The sequence below is a fragment of the Seriola aureovittata genome, chromosome 13 (genome assembly GCF_021018895.1).
Source record: "Seriola aureovittata isolate HTS-2021-v1 ecotype China chromosome 13, ASM2101889v1, whole genome shotgun sequence".
Lineage (NCBI taxonomy): Eukaryota > Metazoa > Chordata > Actinopteri > Carangiformes > Carangidae > Seriola > Seriola aureovittata.
In genome coordinates, this window is record NC_079376.1 from 15,580,446 (window position 1) to 15,607,391 (window position 26,946).

At 41.8% G+C, this 26,946-nt stretch overlaps 1 protein-coding gene across 2 annotated transcripts in view; it reads left to right on the top strand.

The window, feature by feature from the left end:
* Positions 1 to 423: 423 nt before the first annotated feature.
* Positions 424 to 26,946, top strand: part of LOC130180194 (latent-transforming growth factor beta-binding protein 2-like) — an 84,940-nt gene continuing 58,417 nt past the window's right edge. For both annotated transcript variants that reach the window (XM_056393611.1, XM_056393612.1), the window contains exons 1-3: positions 424 to 1,577; positions 4,387 to 4,460; positions 16,142 to 16,403. In XM_056393611.1, coding sequence (XP_056249586.1) covers positions 1,138 to 1,577; positions 4,387 to 4,460; positions 16,142 to 16,403 — 776 coding nt within the window. In that variant the 5' untranslated portion in view covers positions 424 to 1,137. The remainder of the gene's footprint in view (positions 1,578 to 4,386; positions 4,461 to 16,141; positions 16,404 to 26,946) is intronic.

Genomic DNA, 26,946 nt, shown 5'->3' on the forward strand with positions numbered 1-26,946 from the left:
TCTCTTTGGGTTGTTTAAGATCTTCTGGGAAAAGAGTAATGTGTTGTTTCCAGACAGTGGGAGGGAAAGTGATGATGCAGCATGGATGAGAGGGGGAGATGAATGAGATTTGTTACATAACCTGACCAGTTTTCCAAGGTTTCAGTTTGAGTTTGAACTATGAGCTTCCCATACCTTTTACTGCCAGATGAAAGTGAGTCTGTGAGTCTACAGACTGCAATGATTCTCGTTTTATATGTTGTAACCTGCACAAGTTGAACTGCAGCATTGTAAATTAAATTCAAAGTGCTTCACACTGTCCTGTGACACTGTGATAAGATAAAACAGCCTTAACTCAAAGAATTCAAATCTTAATAAAAGAGACAGTATTAACTGAAATAATCCACTAATAGTGCTGCAGAGTCTTTAAGAAAAAAACATCTGGAAACGTTTTCTTAATTTTTATGATACTGTAGTAGCCTGTCAACTTTAATTCAAACTGAAGGCAATGATTGATGCAGCTCCAGTCATGATAACTTCAATACTCCCGTTCAAAGGAATCAGAAAAAGACACACAGTAAGATGATGTAACTTGGCAGAGAAAGTGCGTGTGGGCACATGGACCGAGCGGTGCAGTGAGTGGAAGCAACAATACAGCCGACAAGGGGGAGTTTCTTCTTGCAAAGCGCATGCAATCCCTACAAAAATTCCCGGTGACTTCAGATCCAAGGAGGTGGTGATATTCATGGGAGCACGATTCAAACTCTCTCACTTGGAGTAGGAGTAGAGCCTCAGCAGTCCTGGAGCCGAAGCGCTGCTGTCTTTGCGCCTCTTTTCTTGTTTAACATAAACTAAAACAGATGGAATAATGTTTGCTTAAAATAACGTTTCTTTTCAGCGCAGTAAGAAAAAAAGTTTTGTAGAGTTTCTCACTTTTGGACTGTGGTTAGGAGCTGATTTGATATCCTGAAGACATACCGCTTAATTCTTACCTGGGCATTATGAGGAGGTATCCAGGCTTCTTTCATTCTTGGGAGAGGATGACTTGCTGAACTCTTGTAGACTAATCGCGGATTTTTTTTATTTGCTCATATTTCAGTGGCTCTAGATTAACTGTAACTCGACCTGCCCTTTTACGCGGTAATTTCAAAACTTTGCATGCTCAAAATGGACCGTGCAGGATTTGCTGTTTTAATGCTTTTTACTGTTGCACTCATGCAAGTTGGCAACAGTCACAAGGACACAACAGGTGGGAGGAAAGAGTGTGCAGGGGCAGACCGGGCGGTCTGGGACCAGCAGCAGTCACGGGTGAGGAGTCAAGGTCACTTGCCAAGGGGACCAGAGGACCGTGCATCCTCCAAACCGTCCGGTGAAACTTCTCCTCGGACCAGCCAGTATAGGACTCTGGTCCGCGTGCCCAGAGGCACATCATCCAGAGCTTCACCGGCTCATGCTGCAGGCGTCTCCCGGGAGGACCATGCCTCTGCGCCGCGGGATGGTGCGCAGCGCACCGCCAGACAACCAGTCAGCCTGCAGCACAGAGCCAGAGTTAACCGCAGGCAGAGCAGCAAGTCTGCCAACACAAGGAAACTTGTTGGGTAAGAGTGACAGCCAAGTGTTCTACAGTCCAATAAAAAAATGTTTTACTTACAATGCTATATCAAGCTGCTGGAGCCATTCCAGTTCACTGTGTGAACTGTAGGAATTTGTGTGACCTATTTTACTGTACATCAGTCCATGTGGTTTACTGTAAAGTAGTGGTGGCCCACTTAAGCAGAATCGTTATTCCTGTAAGGAAAACCATGTGATGATGTAACTTAACTAGCCAAAGAAAATGGCTACAAAGTGCTGCTCTATATCAATACAAAGCTGGTTGGATATAGTGCATGAAGCTGTACAGTCCACACCAGTACACATGCAAGAGCTGCACTAACTACATGAATTAGTGTAATGTATGTATTTTGTCATCAAGGTTATGGCAGGACATGGAATAATAGCTGAGGTTAAACACTGTGCTGATAACTGGGGTGATAGTGGATGCTTGTAATGAGAAGCAAATGAGTATATGAATGGGTGAACTGAATTTGAACTGTTTTGAGACCCATGCAACACTGCATTATCACCATTTCCTCCCATTACCACACATTACAGTGTATTTAAATCGTAGTAGGAGAGTAGCTGCAGACTACTTCAATGTGTGCTCCCCAGTTTTGTGCTGTTGCCTGTGGCCATGTATTGTAGTGGCTCAACTGGAGCATCGGCTGGTGAACATTTGCAAATTTGCTTAGTGATCAGAAACACCTGTTTCTGCGATGGCCCTCTCTCAATGCTGCAAATCCCAATTTTTTTTTGTCTCTGTTAAACTCCAAACAGGACCGTCGGTTGTTTCCTTATTAGAGCTCTTTTCTTTTTGTTAAATGAACCCTCGTCCATCCAGTCCTGTTTGTTCCATAGGGACAAAGCATGATACACACTGGTGGGGAGAGTGTTTACATAATAATCAGAGGGGAATTTCAATGGCTCACCTTGGGTTGCAGACAGTGAAATATAAATGAAATATCTCTTTTGTGTGTCATAACAGAGCCTCTTTCCTTTAGGAAATTGAATGTTTATATGGCCAATTTATGGAGGACGCTTTACAAGCAATAGGAGGATTCAGCCAAATGGTTTGCCATCTGTAGGCATACATGTAGTCTAATGTGCACTCACCTGAGTTAAGCCTAAAACATGATAAAAATGAAGAGGAAAGTGACTAGTGGTCTATATGTTCATGCTCCCTCACCCACCTGCTTGCTACTGATACTTTTGTCCTTGAAGATGTCTTTGTGGTGCAGGACCTTGAAAACTAAAACTCACCACTTAACACCCAATAGAAAGGCTGGAGAGGGATCTTGTCCACTACTTATACCTACATTTTACTGACTCGGTCCATGGAACAAACATTTCTTAACGTATCCGTCACCCAGACAGCTGCACTGATGCATGGTTGAATTGAGGTGCTGTCTATTTAAAGTAGCGCATAAAGAAAATAGCTGCCTGTAGTATTAGATCCAACATGCTTTATTGCAGCACAGGGCAAATGCCTTGCTTGACGTTGCCAGCAAAACACATTTCAGTGGTAAATGAATAGGGCTCTTTGAGTTTTAAAGAAGCATAAAGGTAGCATAACATAAATCTGCGGTAACATTACCTTATAGTAGTCTGCTTGGTTATTTTAACACTTTGATTCATTAGCGTCAGATGAATCATCTGCTGCTTGTTAGAGAAAGTGCTTTTCGTGACACATTTCCTCTTGGAGTTCCCAGTCAGCTTACTCATTTACTACACCCCGCGGCACTGGCGGTGCTGGGTTCACTTAACCCTCCTTTACATTCAAGTTGACTCAGTGTGACTCCCCTTCTGTTTTCAGTGCACCTGTCAGACGTTTGACTGATCCAGATAGCTCAGTTGTGAAATAATACTCCACCTCCTCATGTTGGGGGTTTAAATAAAAATATAACAAGGTGTGAACAAGGTGTTGCTATATTTTAACCTGGGGCATGGTCCTAATTATGTTGTAAGTTCTCCATTACAAACATACATATATCCCATGATGGAATTTAAATGTGATGACTGAAATCTTTGGCATGGGCCTGGCCTGATGTGTTTGATTTATGACAAAGCGAAGCCTGCCAGAGGGCCCAAACAACTGCATGATATCCCTGTGACGCCTCAGTAACGCTCTCGCAGTATCTAATGAGTGCACTCCGACTGAGGTCAGTGAGTCAATCCCCGTTATCTCCTCAAATCACTATGAGTCAGACATCCACTTACTGTAATATCTTGTGAAAAGATGACGGGGCACAGACCCTTGCCAGCGCGTTGACTGTTGCCCTGAAGTTGCTCTTGCGGTCTGGTGCCTTTTCATCTATCTTGCAGCAAAAATTGGCCTGCGCTGCAAGTGAGGATTAAAGAGTGCAAAGAATCCAGTTATAACTGTTTAAAACTTGTCATCTCTCATTTGCTCAGTGATTTATAGGAGATGCAGGGTGCTTTTCATGTCTCGTGTGTCTAATCCCTTCAAGGCTCAGATAACTCTGTATTTGTTTTCACTCTTGACTCTCGCATAACAGATTGAGGGACTTGTGGGTCCACACTCAGATAGAGTTTCTCGACTTGCCCTGAAATTTTTTATCAAATGAAATGCAATTATAGTGTAATCTCATAGGTGATCATATCAATGAGCCAGCCACATCAGGATGATCTTGAAACTATAAATAACAGCCTTTGCAGTCAGATCTGTTTGTCATGAAAGGCATTCCACACTCACTTTTATTGCTCTATATATATTAATGTACTGTATGCTTGAAACAATGCTGTCGGTGTCTTACTTCACTATGGTTTCTGTGTATGTCTTCCTTTGTTCAGGCCCAATGTCTGTGGAGGTCAGCAGTGCTGCTCTGGCTGGGCTTTGGCACCAGGAACCAATCGCTGCATAAAACGTAAGGAAAAAACACTTAATTGTCCGACGTAAATTTTAAATAAATGCAACTTGCACTTTCACTCTTTTATTCAGTTAGTGAAGATAACAATTTTCTTGCTTTGCAACAAAGGTCATACAAGTTTGTGAAGTCTTGAAACGGCACAAAAGCACAGTGACAAGCCTTATGTGTAGTATAGCATAGCTTTTGGAGCTAGGAAACTTAGCAGACAGAGAAGCTTTACAATCTTATGCACACAGACTGAAAAATAATGCAGTAAAAAGGCTACTAATGACTGTCCTGTCAAGTGGAATTGCTCTACGAAAGTTTTCCTAGGGTGTTATTGCCCCCATGGTCATGTTCATCATGTGGTGTTTGCCTTTTCTCTTCATGTAGGATCCTCGCATGGAAATTACAAGCACTTAGCACTTGGCTCTCTTTTCGACACAAGCCCTTAATTATAGGTGGAACTTCTGCTTCTTTTATTTGACCACAGCAGTATCGGATATCCTGACAGCCAGATAATTAAAAGTGGAGTGGCTGTGAATGAATCATTGGCCACTTCTCGAAACTCAATATTGACAGAGACGGGTCGAAATAGTTACTTTTCATCAAAACGCTGACACATCTGTGTTTAACTTGTGTCATATATTTTTTTTTTAGACCAGTTCTTGATAAAGAGGCCAAGCTTAAAATAGAAGTGGCTCCACCAGTTTTACTCATTGCATGTCTTTTGTCAATTTCACATTTATGAACACCATTGTTCGCCACAGACTGAAATAACAGGTTGGAATTGGGGAATTTTTTTTTTAGAAAAAGATATCTTTAAATTTTACAAGTGAAGTAAAACTCACATGGCAGGCAACATTTCTTCACTAACATTGGGACTCAAGCTCTCTATCTATCTATCTATCTATCTATCTATCTATCTATCTATCTATCTAGACAGATAGCTATGTTTTTAGCAGCTATACTTGTTTACTGTTTTCTGTGTTTGTCCTCCGCTAATTATCTTCCTCACACACACACACACACACACACACACACACACACACACACACACACATACACACATACACACACATACACAGACACAGTTCACACACATTTCAGCCAGTCGATTACACAACAAGCTGACTGGTCCCAGCAGCCTCCTAATTAGATCTCCTTCCCTCCTGCCCAGTGCAAAGCCTCCTTCCATTTTTTCACAAGTCCCAGCTAAAGGCACAGTTACCAAGGTGTAAATTACATCTTACATGGAGCTGCAGTTACCCAAATTAAAAGAGTAAATACTTATAATCTGCCAGAAAGTAACAGGTCCAGTCTAACATGCCTACGTTAAACAAGGCAGTGAATCTGAGCAGGCCAGGGGTCTGTCCAACCATCTGGACCCTCTTACAGCTTGGCCCTCACCCAGGTCTGACTGGAGGCTATGCTATCATCAGCTGAGTGAAGTCCCATGGCAGGCAAGGTGCCAACACAAAGGCCCCAGACTTGAGCTGGGACTGGAAGCCCCCACGTAGAAGACCTCCGTGGAGGAAAACAGGCTCAGACTATCTTTATTCTGTCCCTGCCTGAGACCCTGCTTGCTTTATTAGGAGATGGCAGCATGAGAAAACATGTTCACAGTGGGGGAAAGAAAAGGAACAAACCTGTCGGCATAGCATAAGTAAAAACATATCGTGGCTGAGCTGCGTCTAGGAAATTCTCGCTGAAGGGATTGAAGTAATGTCTAATATTAAAAGTGTCAGCTGCAGGCTTCACCCGAGAGGCTGGATTGGGTGTCTAGAGTTATGGCTTCCTAACAATACCTCCTTGTTCAATTGGGTTGAGGTCAGAGCAAATATATGACAGGAATTGGATCACTTGTTGTCCCGGGAGTGCGCCTACATCTCTTTAGAAATGTGTTTATAAAAAGGTCTACGTCTGGGTCTCCTTGGGTCTGCTGGTTGAAGGCTCTCTGAAGACTCAGTCCTGCCCGTGTCCTGGCAGGCTTGGTGCTGACTGTCTCTGTTTTCAGCTTCGGGACGGATGGTTAACAGACCTGTTTGTGTATTAAAGCAAATTCCAGTGCAGAAAATAGCCAGAGTTGTGAGACACAAAGCTTTGATCCATTAAGAACATTGTATTTCCACTGTTGGGTCATGTTTATTTCCATTCTAGCCAAGTGACCTGCTGTGATTAGAGGTAAAACTTCATAGGTTTTTTATGACTGAGGTTTTACCTAACCAATGCACTTTTAATGAATGGTGGCCAAAAACTAAAGGTGTGTGTGTTTGTTGTGGTTGGCTGGTAAAATGAGGCCAGGTGTGAGCTTGGCTGTATTTCCATTTGTTTACTTACAAACAGGATCGAAGCTCTCATCGAGATGAATGGAGCATCTTGTTTCTGGGTCAGCTCTCATACTTATTCCCTGCTGTGTTGAAAGTCACATCTGTTCATCAAAAGTATTGTTGCTTAGATGAAGAGCAGAGGGAGGCCATATTGCAGCCTCACCCAGCAGCAGCCCCACTGCCTCAGTTAGAATACAAGACTGCCTGTCAGCTGCATTACTTTAACTGTCAACACTGTCTTGACACAAAAACTGATTAAATCTTCCTGCTGAACTCTGCAGATGGCCACTGTCAAATGTCCAGATCAAATTTTGTAATGTTTTTCATGGAATCTTACACCAATTTAAAACAATACTTCACCAATACATTAACAACACATCATTCATAAAATATGCCAGCAAAAGAAAGCCATGGGAACGTTGTACACCTGCACAAACAGTAATTGCTAAAAAAGAGAAAACAGCATATTAATTCAGTAAAATTTGTACCATCACTTTAGTTTGTATTGGGAATGGCCACAGAGATCTGTTTACAAAATAGTATGTTACTTAGCTGTTGAATTAGGTTCAAGGTTTGAATTTCTGGGATGTTTTATGATAAATACAGTAACCCTCAATTAGACATTGTGTCTCAGTGTAATTACCGTTTTGAAGTTTTGGTTTACAACATTTCTTGGAAAAAAAAAATCATTATAGTCGGAAGTTTAGAAAGCCAGTGTTACTGGAGATTTAAAGTTTATCTCTTTTCCTTTGTATCTCAGAAGCTTCAATCTTAGCACTCTTGAATGTGGCTTTCACTCAAACCTGGCTGTAAATGGGGTCTTGGATAGGCTTTACCAGGCAGGACACACACTGTTAGTCTGAGCTAAATGAGCTCTTTGGTAATGTGGGAGTAGTGTAGCTATACCTACTAGTTTTACAACAAGATTAGGAGCTACAGCCATGCTAGCTTCTCTGTGAGGCTTTACTTGCTGAGGATGGAGCAGTCCTATGAGGTAAATGCTAACATAAGCATGCTAACATATTCACAATGATAACGTTAACATGCTGATGACGAGCAGGTTTAATGTTTACACCACGTTCAACATCTTAGTTTAGCGTGTTAGCATGGTAATGTTTGCTTTTTAGCACTGAACACAAAGAACAGCTGGGGCTGAGGGGGATGTCATTAGTTATGTATTTGCTCATAAATCATGTGGCAAATTGAAATTTTGACCAGATGGTGGCAATAGAGGAAAAGTTAAGGGATCACCAAAATCACCAAATTACACTTCATCCTGAGGGAGACATGGAGGTCTGTACCAAATTTCATTGAAATCCCTCCAAAACTTATGTCACTAAAAGTAAAAATGTCAACCTCATGATGGTGCTAGCTGAAATATCTTGCCTGGGTTGTCTGTACAACATTTTATAACAATTTATTCAATAGTTGTTTTGGTATTTAATTCTTGACCAAAGTGGTGAACAAAGATTCCTGCTAGCGTGGCTAAAAAGGAGCGCTAGGTATCGTCATACCTCTGGCAGGGTCACTATGCATCACAGTTAATGTTGTGTTACCTTGGCTTCATGCGGCTCTTTTAGTAGTTTGATTACAGTAATGGTTAGGCTGAACTATGTCCAAAAACAAAATTACATTGTGATTATATTGACCGAATATGAATATGTTGTGACGCATTTGACCTTTATCAAAATATTGCAGGTTGATTTGGATATTGCACTTTTTGCCATATTGTGATTTCTATGATATTTCGATTCAGCGTTCAGCCATAATCAATGGCATAGTTTACCACATAGAGAAAATGACTGGGACAATATTGAAGTTGGGAAAAGTCTGGGAAAAGACTCCCTGCAGCACAGACAGGAACTGGCTTTACATTTTACCTGAGCTCAGAGTGCTCCCTAAAGAGCAGACTTATGATTCTGCAGTGGAATCTATTTCACCACATTATACATCATGATGTTTTGGCGAAAGCATGTGCTACATATGGCAGCATGCTGCAAGAATAGCCAATACTGAGAGCACGACCCCATCAAAAAAAAAAAGCACACACATGGCCCTTGATTTAAACCCGTTGCTGTCTTAGGGAGTGCAGATGAAAGGTGCATCATTCACGTGGAGGAATAAAGTTGTTTTCAGTCTCTTAAGCAGTTGGTAATTGACAGAGTGAAATGCGGTAGAGAGGAGTTTCTTTTTGATTTCCTTCCAGCTTTCTTTGGCCTGCTGTGCCGCTCAGGGCCCCATCCCAACTCTAAAATAACTCCTCAAGCAGAAAGTCTCTCTCTCTTGCTTACCTCTGCCATCACAAGATACGTATCCCTCTCTTTCTAAACAAAAGATATAGAATGTAGCACGTTTCTCATATTCCATCATGTCTCCGTTGTAGTTTGAGCAGGATTAAAGCCCTGCAGCATGAAGACATTGAGAACCATGTAAGTCATGTTAAAAACTTGACTTTGCTGTTCAGCATTTTAATGGTTACCTCATTCTATGCAAATAACATTGGTTGGTTGGATTTAGTGAAAGCTCATTTAAGGTCCAAAAGAGGAAATGAGATTTTCATGGATGTCAAAGCCATCACAGTGTGGGTTTTATGTGAGTTAATCAATGAAATAATTTTGTACTCCCAGCAGTATAAAAAGACAGTTTTAAAACCTGAAACACATTAGATGCTTTTCTTTTGCTTGGACATGTGTGAAGCAGCTGGTAAACTATCAAGGACGTACATGTGTTAACGTTTTCTGACCTCCAAAACGGTATCCAAAAATGCAGGTTTACCATCTTCACCTAATAGATACAAGCCGTCTCAGTTTTTTTTTTGTGACACACAACAGAATATTCAAATATATTGGACCCGATGTTACAGTAAAATTTGTTCTCTGCATTCAACGCACAATATGTCATTTCTGCCGCTGGGCTCTCTCTATCAAAACAATAGCAAAAGTCGGCATTGGGTGATGTCATGAAATAGCGTGGGATCGTGGGATCGATAGTTGTCCTCACCACTGAATAACCAGTAAAAACAGCGATGAATAAAGCACATTCAAATTTAAAGTAAGTGTTTTCGACAATGGTGTATGGCGGACACTAGACGTCAGGGAAGCGTTGGGAGCTGAGACTGCTGCTAACCTTTGTTTTGATTGTTTCTCTTATGAACCAGACGTTCAGCTGCTTTTTACCGGTGGCCGAAATCTCTGCAGAGGGGCCTTCCTCTCCATAGCAAATGGTGGGGGATTAAAACCAGTAGAAACACCCACACATAAAGCAGTTTCAGTTTAAAAATCAGTGATTCACCTACGCTCTTCGCTGGACAGGGAGTAGCTGGAGGCTGAGACTGCTTACCTTTTTTTCTTTAATAACTTATGAACAAGACGTTCAGCAGGTTTTTATCAGCAGTGGAATTATCTGCAGATGTGTCCTCCTCTCCATAACAAACAGACCATGGGATTATATCCGGTAATGGAATTAAACAATTTCACTTTAAAAATCTGTGATTTGCCGTCACTCTTCAGTGATCACAGGACAGGACGTCTCCAGCTGCTGGTGGGTGAGCTGCCTAACATTTGCCTGGCTTTTTACTCTGATAACTTAAGATCCAGATGTCCGATCACTAAAATCCTGGTTAAAATATATAGTTGAAAACGTTCAAATTGTAAAAAGTGTATGTGGCTTTAAAACTAGATAAAAGTCAATTTGGAGCCTCTGGCAGGCAACCACAACTCTGACCCATGCACATAGGGGATATGATGTCATTGACAGGTGACCAAATGACACAATACATCACAAATTTCTCTAGGTTTGAGAGAATTGCTGGAAACATTTCAGATAATTTCAGTACACTACTCAAAAAATATATAACATAGGCCTAGTCATACATATTATAACTTTCAGACAAAAACTCATGCTGAAGTTCAAGAAGGTCATTACACATCAATAGCACCATTACAGTACTGTAGGTAAAGAGGTTTGTCATGGCATATGCACTTAATAGGATAGTATACGTGGCTAGGTCATGAGTCACAGCCAAGCACATGATACAATGTGCATCACGATCCTCCGAGTCACCCGGACTATCCTGCTGAATACCACTGCTAAATGCATTAGTTCTTCAGCAGAGTTACTGTAAATATGAGTCAATGTCCTGTGTGCAGTTTTTAATTTACAACATCCTATAGGCAGCAGCAGAGCTGAGAGTTTACTTCTCATTTTTTTTATTTGATGAAAAAGAGTAAACGTACAATTATTCTGCAGCAGTGAGTCATTCAAATTACAAAAAATGAAAAATAATTCAATTTTATTTTACCAAATGTTTGAAAAAAGAAAAGAAAAAAAAGACCTAACGCCGATGAGAACCAAGCCTCCTGTGCAGCGTCCTCTGTTTTACAAGAACAGAAGGAGGTTTTTTAAGATGCTGGTGTTTCTCGTGACGCCATTGAGCTGGGGTTGAAATTACAGCAACACAGACAGCCACAGAGCCCTCCACGGCTTTATATGTCGTGTGTGTGGATTTGTGGGGGTTGCACAGTTCACAGTTCAGGGGCAAAACACTCCCTTGGCAGCCCTGTAGAGAGTTATGGCCCATTAGACAGATCCTGTAATCAATACACACCCCATCGTCCCAAAGCCCATCATTAACATAGACGCTGGACAGCTCGCTTTTAGTTTGTCTCCCCAAACCAGGAGTGCAGCTTTCTCCACTCCAGCTGGTGTGTCTGTTTGTAGGTTGCAATTGGGTCTTGTTCTGGCCTCCTGTGCCACATGTTTTTCTAATTGCTACCATAGACGAAAGCGTGGTGAAATGAAGTAGTAGTCAGCGTCTGGACCTAGACATCTTCCTGTATAATTTCTTTTTTGTTTATTTTAACGTCTTTGTTCGTGAGCTGTTCATAATACAGAAATAATGAAGAGAGAAGTAAAAGCATTCTTGCAGTACACTTGTTTTGCTTCTCTTTTGTTTTTAACGGCATCATGATGCAAAAAAGTGCACATGCTCCTACAGATCTCCCTGCAGATACCCAAAAAAAGAGACTGGGCTTTATTGACTTGCAGATTAACATTAACAACAAGCAGCCCTCTCCTTCAGTCACACACTCGCTCACAGAGGCCACAGTGTTGTTAGGGCAGCCCATAGCCGACCATATATCATAGCACCCTCCTGCTTAAAGACCATATGGAAGTTGTTGGGATGTGATCCCTCAGGATGATGGGGTTTGTGGGTTTTTGGTGAACACCACGTCTCACAGAGTCAGCTTTACAAGTTGCGGGCGCACGCCCCCAGATCCAGATATCCTCCACAGAGCGCCCCAGCATGTGGCTCATTAGAAGCTGAATGTGGGAGTTTGAGGAGTGCGGTGGAGGCATGATATAGCGTGGCTAAAAGTAATGTACACAGTGTCATGGGTCAGATGTAGGTTAACAAAATCCCCCCACAGAGCTGAGGTGGGTTAGGAGAATAAAAGCTGCAACTACTGTATTGGACCAAAAAACCCATACTGATTGAAAAATGTGCATCTATGACAGAGGCACCTTAATTTGGTGAAATATTACGCTTGTAAGACTTACCACAAAGAGAAAATAAAGGATCTGTCAAACAGTGTCAGGCTCCCTTCCTTCTGCTTCTGATTAGAACAATAGGGAAGTTTGATTCTGAGCTTTTAATGAAAGCATGCAGAGTTACAGTAACAGCACTTCGGTTGTAGACAGCAAAGTTAGCGTTTGGCAAGCCTGAAATGATAGCACTTACTCTGGCAACCATGTGGAAATCACATGTTGTAAAGAGATTAACACTCACTTGAAATGATTAGCATTGAGAGGCAATTGTATTAACTGCTCAATAGACCAATTCTTACTTCTTCAGTGGATAGTGAGTCCAAATCTTTAACCTTGTCTCTCCCCGCTGCCTCCCACAATCTTGAACACTTGACCTATTTCATGAGATCTGTTAGGGTCTGTGGTGACTCCTACAGAGAGGCTCCTGCTGTCATCACAGGAGGTTTGCCAGACTACATATTCAGTCAGAGGAGTTTTACAAATGTCTGTGACAGTGCACACGTTCTACCGACAATATGAAAACTTACTATGTTCTAGAGTAAATTCAGAGAGATGGCTACACTGCAACAGCCAAAGAGGTAAGACATTTCTAATGCCATTTTACCTTTCATTCTTATTTCCTAGCTTCCTGTCTCCCTTTTCAGGGTTTGAAAGGGCCTTCAGTCAAGCCTTTTGTCATATTCGACTAAATTCTAATCTCTGGAGCAGCTCCCAGTTTCTAAATCTCATAATGACGCTCAGGCTGTAGAGGAGTCCTTCCCAAGAGCATTGCGATTATGCTTTCATTATCAATATTATTTTCCAAAATGTCAGGTTTCCTCTGGTAGCACTGTTGACCTATGTAAAGCGAGGAGATTTCGCTACATGTTTGAGCTATCTCAGATATTGGTTTCAAATTGCCCTTTGCTGAATGAAAGGACTATAAAGATTTGATGGGTTGTATTACTTTGAGTCAGAGAGAGGGAAAGAAGAATCTCTGGTGGATTGTAATGGACTGGAAACGAGCGCTAAGTTGGAAATGAGAGTCCAGAGGAGGGGGGGGGGCAAGAATGGTAATTTTCCTTGGATATACACGCACATGCAAACCTAAGCTTGTAACAGGTAACAGTAACCCACTAGGGAAATTATGAACAATACTTACCTCAATAATGACCCCCAGGTTGCTTGTAATACATGTACAGAATTCCTCTTCTGATCGCCTAAAAACCAACCAAGAACTTTGACAGAAGAAATAACTTACATTATATGAAAAGTGCTTCTTTAACCCCCAAGTGAGTACTATTTGGCGAAGGATGGATATTTGTATTCACCATAGCTGTCAGGCATTGCTTTAGAGATGTTACTCAGGCACTGACGACCTCCTCAAACTTTCTCGATGAGTATCAAGTTTGAGGGGGTTTGAAGACATCTGACTCACTTCGATATGAAGTTGAAGATATTTTAGCTAAGCCCAAAGAAAATGCTGTTTCCATATTAATAATGTGTTTAATTACTTATTCGTCTGGATCAGCATGTTTGTTTGGAAGGTTCCGAGCTGCCAACAACAGTCTAATAGTCTCCTCTTTTCAGATGACTGGATTTGGACACAATCTCCAAAAACTTGGCCAGTCTGTCTCAGTCATAATTAAGGCTGAAGTGGCAATGCCAGGAATGTTTGCCATTTCTCCTCTTTTATTTCCGATGGATTCTCATTTTATTATTACTCTCGCAAAGTAATAATTGCTGCACATATTTGTGAAATGGGTGGAATGCGAGGCAATTAGTTTTAATGATGTGCAAGACAAATCTGTACGACAGCAATTACTGCGACATTGTGCTCAACAGCCCAGAGGCAGGGCGCAGAGACAACACAGAGGGGCAGTGACACCGTATGCCACGCAAGAGGCTTCATGTGGGGCACATGTCAGGCCCAGAGTCACTGACCTGTCCACTCTATTGTCAGCGCAGGCGACATGTTTGTCTGGTGTCAGGTCACACGTCACTCGTCTGAACACATATCCCATCGGAAGCCAACCGTGAACTGCCATTTATTGGGTTATTTTTCTGCCCTGTGCTGTTTCTCGTTTCAATTGAGACAGTTTATTTGAAGAATGCAGTTTCACACATTACCAAGTTCTCCCCCTGTAGCATAATGTCACTGGAATCTGTGGCCTATGTGATTCCCCACTTTATCCCCAAACTTGAGGTTAAACAGACTCTGGACAAGGCGATGGCACTGAGCCAGCCTGTACTTTACTTAGATGATGTATTTAACTCCTTGCCAAACAGAGCTCAGGCAATTCCTGTTTTATCCCATGATGGAAAATTCGGATCATGTACCAAGTTACACAAATCCACAACCACATTTCTCTAAATGTGTATGCTTCATCAAAAAATGGTCTACATTTTCCTCAGAGTAGTTAAAATGAAATGCTCGAGTGAATTAGTTGGTCTAAATAAAATTTGCTTCACCATAAAGCAGAAGAGAGTGGTGATTGTCTGATATTTAATCCTCAATTTGTTAGTTTTCTCATCATACCGCAGACTGATGATACATAATACAGTGGTCTTTCAATTAACATGTATCATGATCTGAGAAACCCTAATTACAGAGCCTCATTTGGCGCTCTTTGTGGGAATAAGTCTATGGAATAAAAGTCTGACGCGACTCTTGTTAACAAAGCGTTGTCATGTTTGGGGCCACTGTGCTTTCACTCAAGACTAAAAGAAACATTAAAAGTGGCCCCGGAGTCTGAGCAGTATCGCAATAACAGGAAGCGTGCAGCAGGTAGAGCGCTGTTCGCACCCAGTGGGGCCCTTTTGGACTGCCAGCGCTCCTCTCTGCCAAGAGCCGTGGCAGCGTTCCTGCCTGCGATCTGTGAGTGTCCACAGCATCTGTGTCAATAGCATTCCATAGCCCTGTTGACAGAGTGCCGCTGTTTGCTTTAGCCACCACAGACCAGTGGCCTGATTTACTGTTTGAGGACAATGTCATAAATCCTCAATTGCCGTCTTCTACATACATGTGTGTCACAAGATCGAGAGCTTGTTTACTTTAATTGCGTGCCACAGCTCTTTCAGTGCTTCAAGTATCTGGAGTGTGATGGGAGGGTGTGGGGTGGGCTGGTAGAGTGACACAGATTATTTTTCCATGACCATGAAATGACCTCAATAGTGTGTATTTGCAGACTATTGATAAATATTATGTGCACATTCGTCTTGTAAGTACAGTAAGCCCCTTCAGATTCAGTTTGTTTTTCAAATAAAAGATACAGCTCTTACAGGCATTTTCTTTGATGAAGTGTCAGCTATTTGTAGTTGGCCTTCAGTAACCAGTTTTTCCCATTCGCTCATTTTTTTATGACCTCCTACTTTTATTACCTTTTTAAGCTGCCTGTGTTACAGTGAAAGCACACACTGGATTCTAGATCAGTGACGAAAGGTATTTTTAGGAAATCACTCTGTGTAGAAATGCCGGCGGCACTGAACTGAGACATGAACCTGAAGCAGAGGCTTTACTTCAGTGATAAATTGGATAAGGATTTAATGTAAGTGATCATATACATTTAGACTAAACAGGGCAGTTAAAGACTCAAGAGAAATTGAACATGACAGCCCCTCCAGGCTGTCTGCTGAATGAAAAGGACAAAAAAGGTTGAGAAGTGAAACTAATGGCCCCTTGATTGAATCAATTTAAAGTGAGCCCCAGTGTTGAGACCAGGGAAAAGCATGAAGGAGCAATAGCAGGAAAACCCTTCCTGCTTCTGCTCCTTCATACAAGTGGGGCACATGCTCTTACATGACCTGCTAAAAACTTGATCTCCATCTGTGCTCTTTCTTCAGCTGACTGCCAGCCCCCCTGCCAGAACCGTGGCTCCTGCAGCCGGCCACATACCTGTGTGTGTCGCTCAGGCTTCCAGGGGCCCCGCTGTGAGGAGGTGGCTCCAGAGCAGGTGTACATCCATGACGGCGGCGCCCTAAGGCGTGTTCGACCCGGCACCAACCCTTTCCAGAAAGACCAACCACGGAGAAGGCCTTCAGAAAGGCAGGCCATCGACACCACCAAGGTTCAGACCCCACGACCTGCGACCACCAGGCAGCCTGTGTAAGTGATGCAGCTGTGCTTCTCCACCTCCTCCTATTATAGCCAGAGAGAGCCTCACAGCTTTGCCAAAAATTAATTAAAATTAAAAAGACATCTAAATAGAAAGTTTTTCTATTGACTCTAACCAGAAAGCAATCATGGAGGGACTTCTTGTAAGGGTAGTTGATAAACTATGGTACTTGGCAAGCTAACGGCTAACACACTAGCAGTCGCTGCCTGACTATCGCTGGTCAATCACAATAGTTCTCTGAGATTCTTTCTATGCTCATGATTGTACTTTATTTGAGAGATAACACTCTAATGATAACAATCAGTCAATAAAGAGACATTAAGGAGGAAAAAAGGCAGAGTTAGCTAGCTTGTCAGTTGAATGCTAGCGTTAGCCATCAGTTAGCAAACTTGTTAGCTGGGTCACTAATGGGACAATAAGTTCGCTCAGTTTGTTCAAATGATGTACTTGCACCTTCAGCTCTTGAATAACTGTCTGGAAATGATTACTGTTTCATACAGCAACAAAGTTGGGGAGTCTCATTCTTTATTTTGATAACAGTGGTTTTTCAGAGCATATGAAAACTGTTTTTTTTTATGTGGTGAACATATGTTAATATACAGTATTCTGTGTTATTTCACAGAGAGTTATTTGTTTTAGCTACCATTACTGTCATACAGGCAGGCTCACAGAAAACAAATTGACACACTGCTCTATTAGAAATTATTTAAAGGCTCTTGAACAAACAGTAGTTCATTACACTCGTATTCAACGCTGGTTGTGTTTATCGTTGCAATAAATCAAACCAGATGACTGGGTTCATATGTTAAATCTTTAATACACTTTAAGTAAAACAAATACTAAGTAAATCAAGTAAGCTTTTGCTTCCATTTGCTGCCATGCCTGAAAATGTATTAAGTAAATCTGTAAAATATAGGAAAATATAAGATGATTTACCAGACAGAAGTATTAACCCATGCTATTTGCTTTGAAAACCGAGCAGGAAGATTATATTTTCTTTAGGCTTTGACTGTTTCAGCTCGTTCTTTGATGTAGTGGAATAACTGTGACTATAATGTATCCAGCTCATAATTGCTCAGACTAAGGGGTCTTTCAGTGCATTCAGCAAATTCTCCAAAGACTGCTAATCAGACAGGCCTAATAGTTTCTTGGCTTGAACGTCTGACTGTTTTAGTTCCAATCTTGTTGGAAACAACTTTCTGATTTGATTAATCACTTTACCATGGCTAGAACCATATTCATGATCAAGGATGTTGAAAGGGAGTAATTATTTCCGGGAATATTTTGATGGATTGTTATTGCTTACAGGTTCAGACTTATCTTGTCAAATTGTGCTCCATTTTGGACCCAGGCCCAGTGCTTTTCTAATCCGCTCACAGTTGGTTAAAGTGCCATAATTTGTTTGGGCACTGAGGTCATCATTCACTTTTTAGCCAGTTTGTCATCTGTGTAATTTCTCTCCACCAAACCACTTAAACATTCTCAATTACATCTGACATTTATGGTGCTCCTCTTGCTAATTGTGAGGGTCTTGTGTCATTTTGCGCTTTTACTGGTGCTATGGATTTACGTTGGCTGAGCCATCCACATGTTTGTGGTAGCTCTGAAACTCTGCTAAATGTTTTGGCAGATGGTTCATAAGAGTTTTATACATCCTCCTATCCCAAAACGATTATCTTGGAGTCATAGTAAATCTTCTAATCAATACAAGACCTCTGTAGAGTGCACAGTTGCTATGCATATGTTTTCTTTGTTCTTGACTCACAGGACATTTTTGCGTCCTGAGTCACAGATCTGGGAAAAATAGAAAGAGACGAGGCTACAGGTTCAACATTTAAGAGGCAGACAGTGTTCCTGAGTCACAATTGCCGATACTACGTCTGCTTTCACAGTCATGTTTCTACTGAAGCTGACTAACTGTTTGTAATAGGTGCTGTTAAGTTCAAGATGAGCCATTTCCCTTTGCTGCAGTACAAAATTGCCAAGCACGCAGCTCAAACTAATCCAATTACTAGTTGACAGATTTCCCTGAAATCTTCAGGACAGAATAAAAACTTGTGCCAAAATTGTAAAATGCCTTCATTTATACATTAGTCAAAAAATTATTTGAATATTTGATTCTCTTTCATTGGTACTTCCAGGAAGCAATTTGAGTGCTTGTGTAATGCACATTTAAAGCTCAGCCCTCGTGAACTGCTGCAAATGTTCTGCATTCTCTCGGCCCAGAATGATCTTTTAGGGGTGGAACAGTGTTCCCCCTGGAGAAGTGGTGGATGCAAGTCTTGGTTTCATATATCAGGCTGATGTTCCACTGTTTCCAAGGCTAGGAAAGCACGAGCAATGTGAGGTCACACAGAGTGAGAGTCAGATAGAGAGACAAGACCAGTGCCAAGGCTCAATTAAGGAGTAAGAAGAGGAGTGGGGAGGACAGACGCTCAGGCTCAGATAGATCATGTTGGTCTTGCCCCCACTTGAAGAAGCAAAGGCCACTCCGTACAAGCAGCATCCAGCCAGTCTCCTTTCATTTTTCCCTACTAGAGAAGGTGTGAGGTACTATATATGTCTTTCTTGGAGCGGACTTAACTTGTTATGTCAGGATCACCCTATTACTGACCCAGCCTGTCAAGTGGCGCCAAGAACAAGAAATAGTGTAGAGAAGGAATGAGACAGACAAGGGGGGACCGAACAAAAAGAATGATAATAAGAGAAAACATCAATCAGAGAAAGAAATTTGTGCAGCTGAAGAAGGGAAAGTGGCTGAGCAGTTTAAAGTTTTAAATCAGTTAAATTCTCCATACCTGCTGCTCGGCCTTACTTCTCACTATCCAGTCAGCTCTCGGTCACAGTCTGCACGTCAACAGACAGGGAAATTGTCGTGTCTGTGGTTGCTTTTAGGCGGTTTGTCAACATCTCAGTGAAGATGATGATTAACTCAATTTTCAGCAGGCCAGCACTTAAAATTTGTGCGGCTAGGCACAGGCTTTTTCGATTAGGCATTGAGCAACTAAAAGAGAATTTGCAGTCTGGTTACTCTGTTAAAGAGTAAGTGCTTTTATTAACACTTGATTGAAGTAGCCGTTTTTTTCTTTGGCATGGCTTTGACAGTAGGTGTTTTTAATTACCCGAATTATTTACTTGAGCAACATTTGCATGCATCAAATCGTTATAGACTTCTTTTGCAACAGCATATTTTTTTGCGCTTACCCAATAACATTACATAAGTTATTCAGAATTTTTTAAGTGCCTTTCCAAAATGTGGTAACACTGAAATGGACAAGACCATCAGAGTCGAATATTAAGATGCCGTGAAGATTTCCTGTCCAGCTATCAGCTAACAGTTTCCCTCAGTGCCTCAATGTTAATTTTCAGTCATCTCAGAACGAAACTCTGAGTTCAGACAGAATGCAAAGCTAATTTTGCCTCTAGAGTTTTTGTGCAAATTTGTTGATAGGACTGTTTATTCACCCCAAACAGGCTTTTACTGACAGTCAGTACACCTAGATTATAGCTAGCTAGCAACCTAATCATTGTTACCCATCACTTACCACAGGGTAAGTGTGAAATTTTCACTTTCTGCTTGTGGGGACAAATCTTTACTTAAACTGGTACCAGTCTGGGCGAATTAGCTTCTATCTTTGCCCAATTACAGCTTTTTCTATCTGAACACACCTTTGTGCTTGCTCTATTGCCCATATGGTATAACCACATCTGTCCATCCAAAAATGTAGCTTCTTTAAGCTGAAATTTCTCTCTATGAAAATCTAATGATTGACATGTTGTCAGCCCTTTCCAAGTACACCTCCACTGTGAAATGTTATTTTAGAGTATAAACTGTTTCATGAATACTCCTGCTGGATAGGTCCAGCACATTTATCAGTGACAGCTTTGGGTAAAAGTCTTAGTGGGATGGACAAAACATATGAGGATTCTCCTGTTCAGTCAAAACTGTGAGACGTGAACACAACTCCATACCCTACTCCCTCTTCTTGTATTCCTGTCTCCAGGCTTCCACCTTTCCTCTGACCCTTTCAACTGTGTCCCAAAGGTCTCAGCTGCCTGTTCTGTGGGACTCAAACTGTAAAATTGAAAATAGGTACATCCTATATGCAGCTGGCAAACAAATAACTGTTTCCTCCTCTGACCTGTGCGGTGGAACAAATGCATTTTGCTGCAACCCAGCGTTTCCTGTGAGTGCTGTGCTCAGCAGTAGTGAAAGGCTTGTCCCTGTCAGCACATGATCTTGCAGATCACAGCTGGTCTGTCAGCTCCCAGTATGAAGGTCAGGGCCAGTGGCGAACACTCCTGGCTAAGCTGGTGATAAAACATAGAGGAGATATTCACCAACTCCTATGAGTCCTTCATATTAACGTCACACCCCTACCATTCTCTTACATCAGCCCTCTGCAGGAAACAGAGCAGGGCAGAGCAGGATGTGTGCGCAGTATGCCGGTCATCCCTCCAAAGGTCATCTCTCTCTGGTCTCTGATCTCTCTCTGGTTACATAATCAGAGTCGGGACAGCTGGGCTGGCAGCACTTACCTGGGTAACAGAGCTGTACAGTGATACTGCATAGAGTTCAAGTTGGTATAGTCTTTGAATTAGAGCTTAAACATACTGTAGATCTGATTATTAAATTACCTCTTCTATTTTAGAACAGGCATTGTCTCGTCTCGATGTGGAGTTTATAGTTAAAGCTATTATTTACGTTCTGCTAAAGCACAAAGGTGGTGTTCTTCATTGCTTCACCAACTTCTTGAAAAAATGAAATTGCACCGAGTCAATCTGAACTACCTCTCGGTGTGATGTCACAAATTGAAAAAGTAATGATAGTCACTATCCACCTTTTCTAAAGCTGTGTTCAGACAGACAATAGCACTGTGTGAAAAAACAGGGCCCCTTCATTCATTTAAATGAGGCCACTGAGACGCAGGGGTTGTTTGACAATAAAGTCAAACCTAGCTTAAATTTTGCTACAATCCAATGCAACATCATCAACACACCAGGACTTGAAACGTGTCGGCTACTGTAGTTTTTTTTTTAACACTGTGCTGTTTTAGTGTGAGTGCCTGGCAGTTTAGTATCTGACCTAGACAGTTAGTGTGCCAATGCTTTTTAGACACAATGTACAGTGGCTTGCAAAACTATTCATACCCCTTGAACTTCTCCACATTTTGTCACGTTACAACCACAAACATAAATGTATTTTATTGGGATTTTATGTGATAGGCCAACACAAAGTGGCCCATAATTGTGAAGTGGAAGGAAAATGATACATTGATACTGAAAGGTGTGGCATGCAAAAGTATTCAGCCCCCTTTACTCTGATACCCCTAAATAAAATCCAGTGCAACCAATTGCCTTCAGAAGTCACCTAAGTAGTAAATCGAGGCCACCTGTGTGTAGTCTAATCTCAGTATAAATACAGCTGTTCTGTGACGGCCTCTGAGGTTACATTGGAACATTAGTGAACAAACAGCATCATGAAGCCCAAGGAGCACACCAGACAGGTCAGGGATAAAGTTGTGGAGATGTTTAAAGCAGGGTTAGACATGGCCGTTCACCTAAACAGACAGGCCGGGCAAGGAGAGCATTGATCAGAGAAGCAGCCAAGAGGCCCATGGTAACTCTGGAGGAGCTGCAGAGATCCACAGCTCAGGTGGGAGAATCTGTCCACAGGACAACTATTAGTCGTGCACTCCACAAATCGGGCCTTTATGGAAGAGTGGCAAGAAGAAAGCCATTGTTGAAACACAGCCATAAGAAGTCTGGGGTGGAGGTTCAGCTTCCAGCAGGACAACGACCCTAAACATACAGACAGAGCTACAATGGAATGGTTTAGATCAAAGCATATTCATGTATTAGAATGGCCCAGTAAAAGTCCAGACCTGAATCCAATTGAGAATCTCTGGCAAGACTTGAAAATTGCTGTTAACAGACGCTCTCCATCCAATCTGACTGAGCTTGAGCAATTTTGCAAAGAAGAATGGGCAAAAATTTCAGTCTCTAGACGTGCAAAGCTGGTAGAGACATACCCCAAAAGACTTGCAGCTGTAATTGCAGCGAAAGGTGGTTCTACGAAGTATTGACTCAGGGGGGCTGAATACTTTTGCACGCCACACTTTTCAGTTTTTTATTTGTAAAACCATGTATAATTTTCCTTCCACTTCACAATTATGCGCCACTTTGTGATGGTCTATCACATAAACCCCAATGAAATACATTTACGTTTGTGGTTGTAACGTGACAAAATGTGGAATAGTTCAAGGGGTATAAATACACTTGCAAGCCACTGTACCTTGTTATACCAACTTGCTGCAGAAAAATAGTAAAATAACCGTTAAGTAAAGCAGTTATGTATTGTGATTGCAATTGAAGGATGATACAAGTTGATTCACTTTGATCTGATACAATGTGTTTTGATACAATAAGATATGATATATAATACAGTATAATGTGATATACAGTACAATATATAATAATAATAATAATAATAATACAATATGATATGGGAAGATATGATACTATACAGCACTTTGGTAGAGAAAGCATGATGATAAACTTTCACTGTTACTAAGGATAAATAGCTTTTTACCAGCCTAATGTAAATATGATATAATACATGGGATCAGTTCAGATGTTAACCTAATTAAATGAATAGGTTAGGTCATTACTGATAAAAGGAAGTTTCTTTGTTACTGTTGTTTAAAATTCAGTTTTTCTGCTATCAGTTATATTCATTCAATAACGGACCAACTCAGTACCCAAAATAAGGTTACTACTCTTCAATCCTTTTGATTACAGTTATAACCCTGGTCTTCTTTCAAAGGTAACTCTTTTAATTTTACAACTAAAAAGTCAGAATGAGTTTAAGAGGTAGTGAACCAAAGTTACAGAGGCACAAATATTTTTTGCCTTTTGTTTTAATCTTTTTTTGGGCATAAAAATGGAGTAGTACCTTTTGTATGGAAAACACTTTGGAGCCATAACCACAAGTCTGAACCAATTCTGTGTCAACAGCTGTTGTATTGATGTATGGGAATCCTAAAATAATTTGCACAGATAGAATCAGGAGACTTAGAGCTTTCAAACAATGGATAATTTGTAAAGGCTGTGTGAAGATTGATTGTAGTACAAACCAAAACACATCTTAAGTGGTAATATCAAGGCCAAAGTGTCCCAATGGTGGGATATCGATATCAGAATCAGTATATCCCTATCTATCACCACTGGTTCTTCATTGCAAATGTTTCAAATTGAATTTCAACGCATCAGTTTCTTGGTCTATTCTCTGAAAGTAACTGCTCAGTACAATTTTGCAAAGTGCAATTTGCTTCAGGGATGATTACAAATTTGGTCACACCCAGTGACATACTGAGATGCTGAAGAAAACTAAAAACACCCAGTGACATGGAGCAAAAGACCCTTAAGTGAGTGATACATACGGCTTTCTCTGCATTAACTGTTATGCTTAAATCAGCCCCACCGTTTGCCTGGTGACTAATAGGACTGGCGGTTATGTGGCTTGTTGACTCAAGGCTTTGCACATAGCCACACAGCTGTTTCTCAGAGGAAACTGTGGTCATAGTGGGAGTTCTCCATGTTAATCATGGATCACTGCTTGCTTTCACTCCCACTCCAGACAAACCACACGACCAGCGCTGACGGGAGCCTCTGTCAAAATCCTCTAGGTGACCTTAGCACCTGTATCGAAATATTGTTTTACTATCATCACCAGGGTTCCTGGTTGTAACGATCACTGAAGAATTTGGAGTATCGAGTGTAAGAGAAACGCAGAGCTTGAATAAAATATGATCATAAATGTTGAAAGGCGGGAGTGGAAATTCGCTCAACAAGTTTCTCATAACTCTGTTGAGAGGATAATAAATTAAAAGAGTAGCCCAAATCCCCACAGTAGCTTTCCATCTCATAATACTCTTGATGCCTTTGACTTTGATCAGATATGGGTGTTCTTAACACTAAAATATATATCTAAACATTCGGCCTGGGAAAGTTTTCCTACTGTACCACCTGGCAGTCTGCTTAGCTGCTCAAAGAGGACATGCACAGAGTCATCCTCACGTCTCCCTTTTTGGTTGCTGCCAAAACAGAGGAGGTCTGCAGATGGGGAGTCATGGGCTAAAGCAGAGCCGAGGGGTAAAGTGCAGGGTAATTCCCACAGGTTGTATGTGTTGCTCTCACATGAATGAGGACTCTATCTCTACTCCAAACCAGGCATATGACCATGTGTCCAGAGCTGTGATTTGTATCCCAGCGTGGGTAGACTGGGAATGAACTTGAACGGGGTCAGGTTAACTGGCTTTCTGCGTGTGGATTGCAGGCGTGTTTGTCTTGGTGTGCTGGTGCTACAAACTTGACCTTTGCCCTGACCCCGGTCCCTGGTGAGCATTTTCACTTGTGATATGAATGGGATAGGGCTTTCCGGAGCATGGTTGGACATCCTCTGCCATGGTTTTGTGATGTTGTAGGGGGCATTGTGTACCTCTGCTACTGTGGGTTTACATCAACATGGCAGAGTGCAGACTCAGCCGTGGAGGCCACCCTGTCCTCAGGTGAACTCTCTACGCGCTGGAAAAGGCAAGAAGGTGCAATGTTGAATTTTGAACAGCACATGATGGTAGAAATTAAGATTGATGCAGCATATGTTGTTAAAATGTGTGTCTAAATGTCGTGTAAATTTTCGAATGTGAGGAAGCTAAACACACAACATATTGAACGAGCCAGGCCAGGAAGACTTGGTGTTTTTTTTCTTTCTACAAACACAGAGCCAAACGAGTCCCATGAGTATTTGGCTTCCTGCTAGGCCAGAGGGAACAAAGGACCATAGAGAACTCAGCACTCAGCGTGGGACAGATATGTCTTTCTCTCTCTCCATCCCAACTCTCCCGAAGCCCCATCCGAAACACACTCTCTGTGCTGCGGTGCCAGCAGGCTCAGCGTCCTTGGCCAAATCCATCTCATCAAGCAGGCCTGTGCAGATGCAGCTGTCGAAGGCACAAATACTGTACAGCAGTTATAGGAAGAGGGGCGCCTATCCCAGAATGCGGTCCAGCCTCCAGCTCCGGAGCTGAGGCAGATGGAGACAGCATCAATCAGGCTCATCCCCCAGACATGGGGCAAGGTGTTGAAAGCGTGAATTAGCAGTATGGCTGTGCATGGGACCAGTTAATCTATTCAGATGTCAGGATGTAGGGTTCCCGTGGGGCCAAGTGGTGGAGCAGACCTCCAAGGGCGGCAAACATACTCATCCAAGTGCTCAAGTTCCCATTTTTCTTTTATCCAGACATCAAAATACAACTTTGTGTTGGTCGCCTGTCTGCATTTTTTTCTCGTGTTGTCAGTGAACCTCTGCTCAAGTTTTCATTGTTTTTCAAAACCATGTTACAGGTCTCTTAAAAAATTCTCTCAATCACCTCTCTTATTGGAAACCCTCTCTGGCTTATTGTCAAAGCAGTCTGACATATGACACTAACCAGTGTAGGCACAGTCTCAGTCAGCACTTTGTAATGGCTCTTCCTGCTGACCTGTCTTGCGGCATTTTACTAAGTGAATGATCAGAGCAACTACAATAAACTGGAGAGTATTGAATGGCCTCTCAGCTCCCCATGTCTCCAGGCATTTTGATTCTGGCCCCTGAACCACAGCAACCACACTGCTTTGCTTACATCCAGAATCAGGCCTTTCTGGATTTCTTATAGCTTGAAAACCCCACTTTATAAATGCTGAGGTGAAAACAGACAGGTTACCACAGCTACTGCCGCCCTGGAGATAAAAAAGGAACTGGTTATTTCACAGTTTGTGGCCTGTGATTGAGTAGACTGCGGGAGTCATATGTTTTGATCATGTAATGTCTGAAAAACCTCAATGAGGTCAAATTCATAGAAAATCTATTTTCATGCTGGCGGTGGGGGCGGTAATACCTATAAAATTAAGTGGAACTTCATCTCTTCATTTGTCTGTGTAGCACTTTGGCTGATCCAAATAACAGTCTTTGCTAAATAAATTTCTCAAGAACCTTTTCTGCTTCCCAGTGTGCACTAGGCCCAGTTGTTGCACTAATATAAGCCTCATCCCCTGGGGAGAAAAAAAAGCTTTCTGAATCAATCCAACCCCACTGTAATTCATTTCACCCAGGCTCTGGCTGCTACTAGCGGGATTCCTGGAAGGCCGTCCAGACAGAGAGAACATGATTTAATCCAGCCTCCGTGGCTGGTGCGATAAGCTCTCCGACACACCCAGATTTTCACAAGGGGAAATATTCTGCCAGGACCCACAATTATCCAAGTCATAATGACTAGAGATTTTATCAAAGAAAGACTGGGCCTTAATTGCTCACTGATGTTTAGCCTTATGCGGCCACGTATGAAGAACTTGTTTCAGGAGAAAGGAGCTTATCGTTAAAGTTCTGCACATGTTACTGTGACTAGGTGTTTTGCCGTTATTCCTTGTTTATAGTATGGGACACTTATTGGGCTACTGGCACCACTGGCAACGTTAAATTCAATTTCCAAGGAG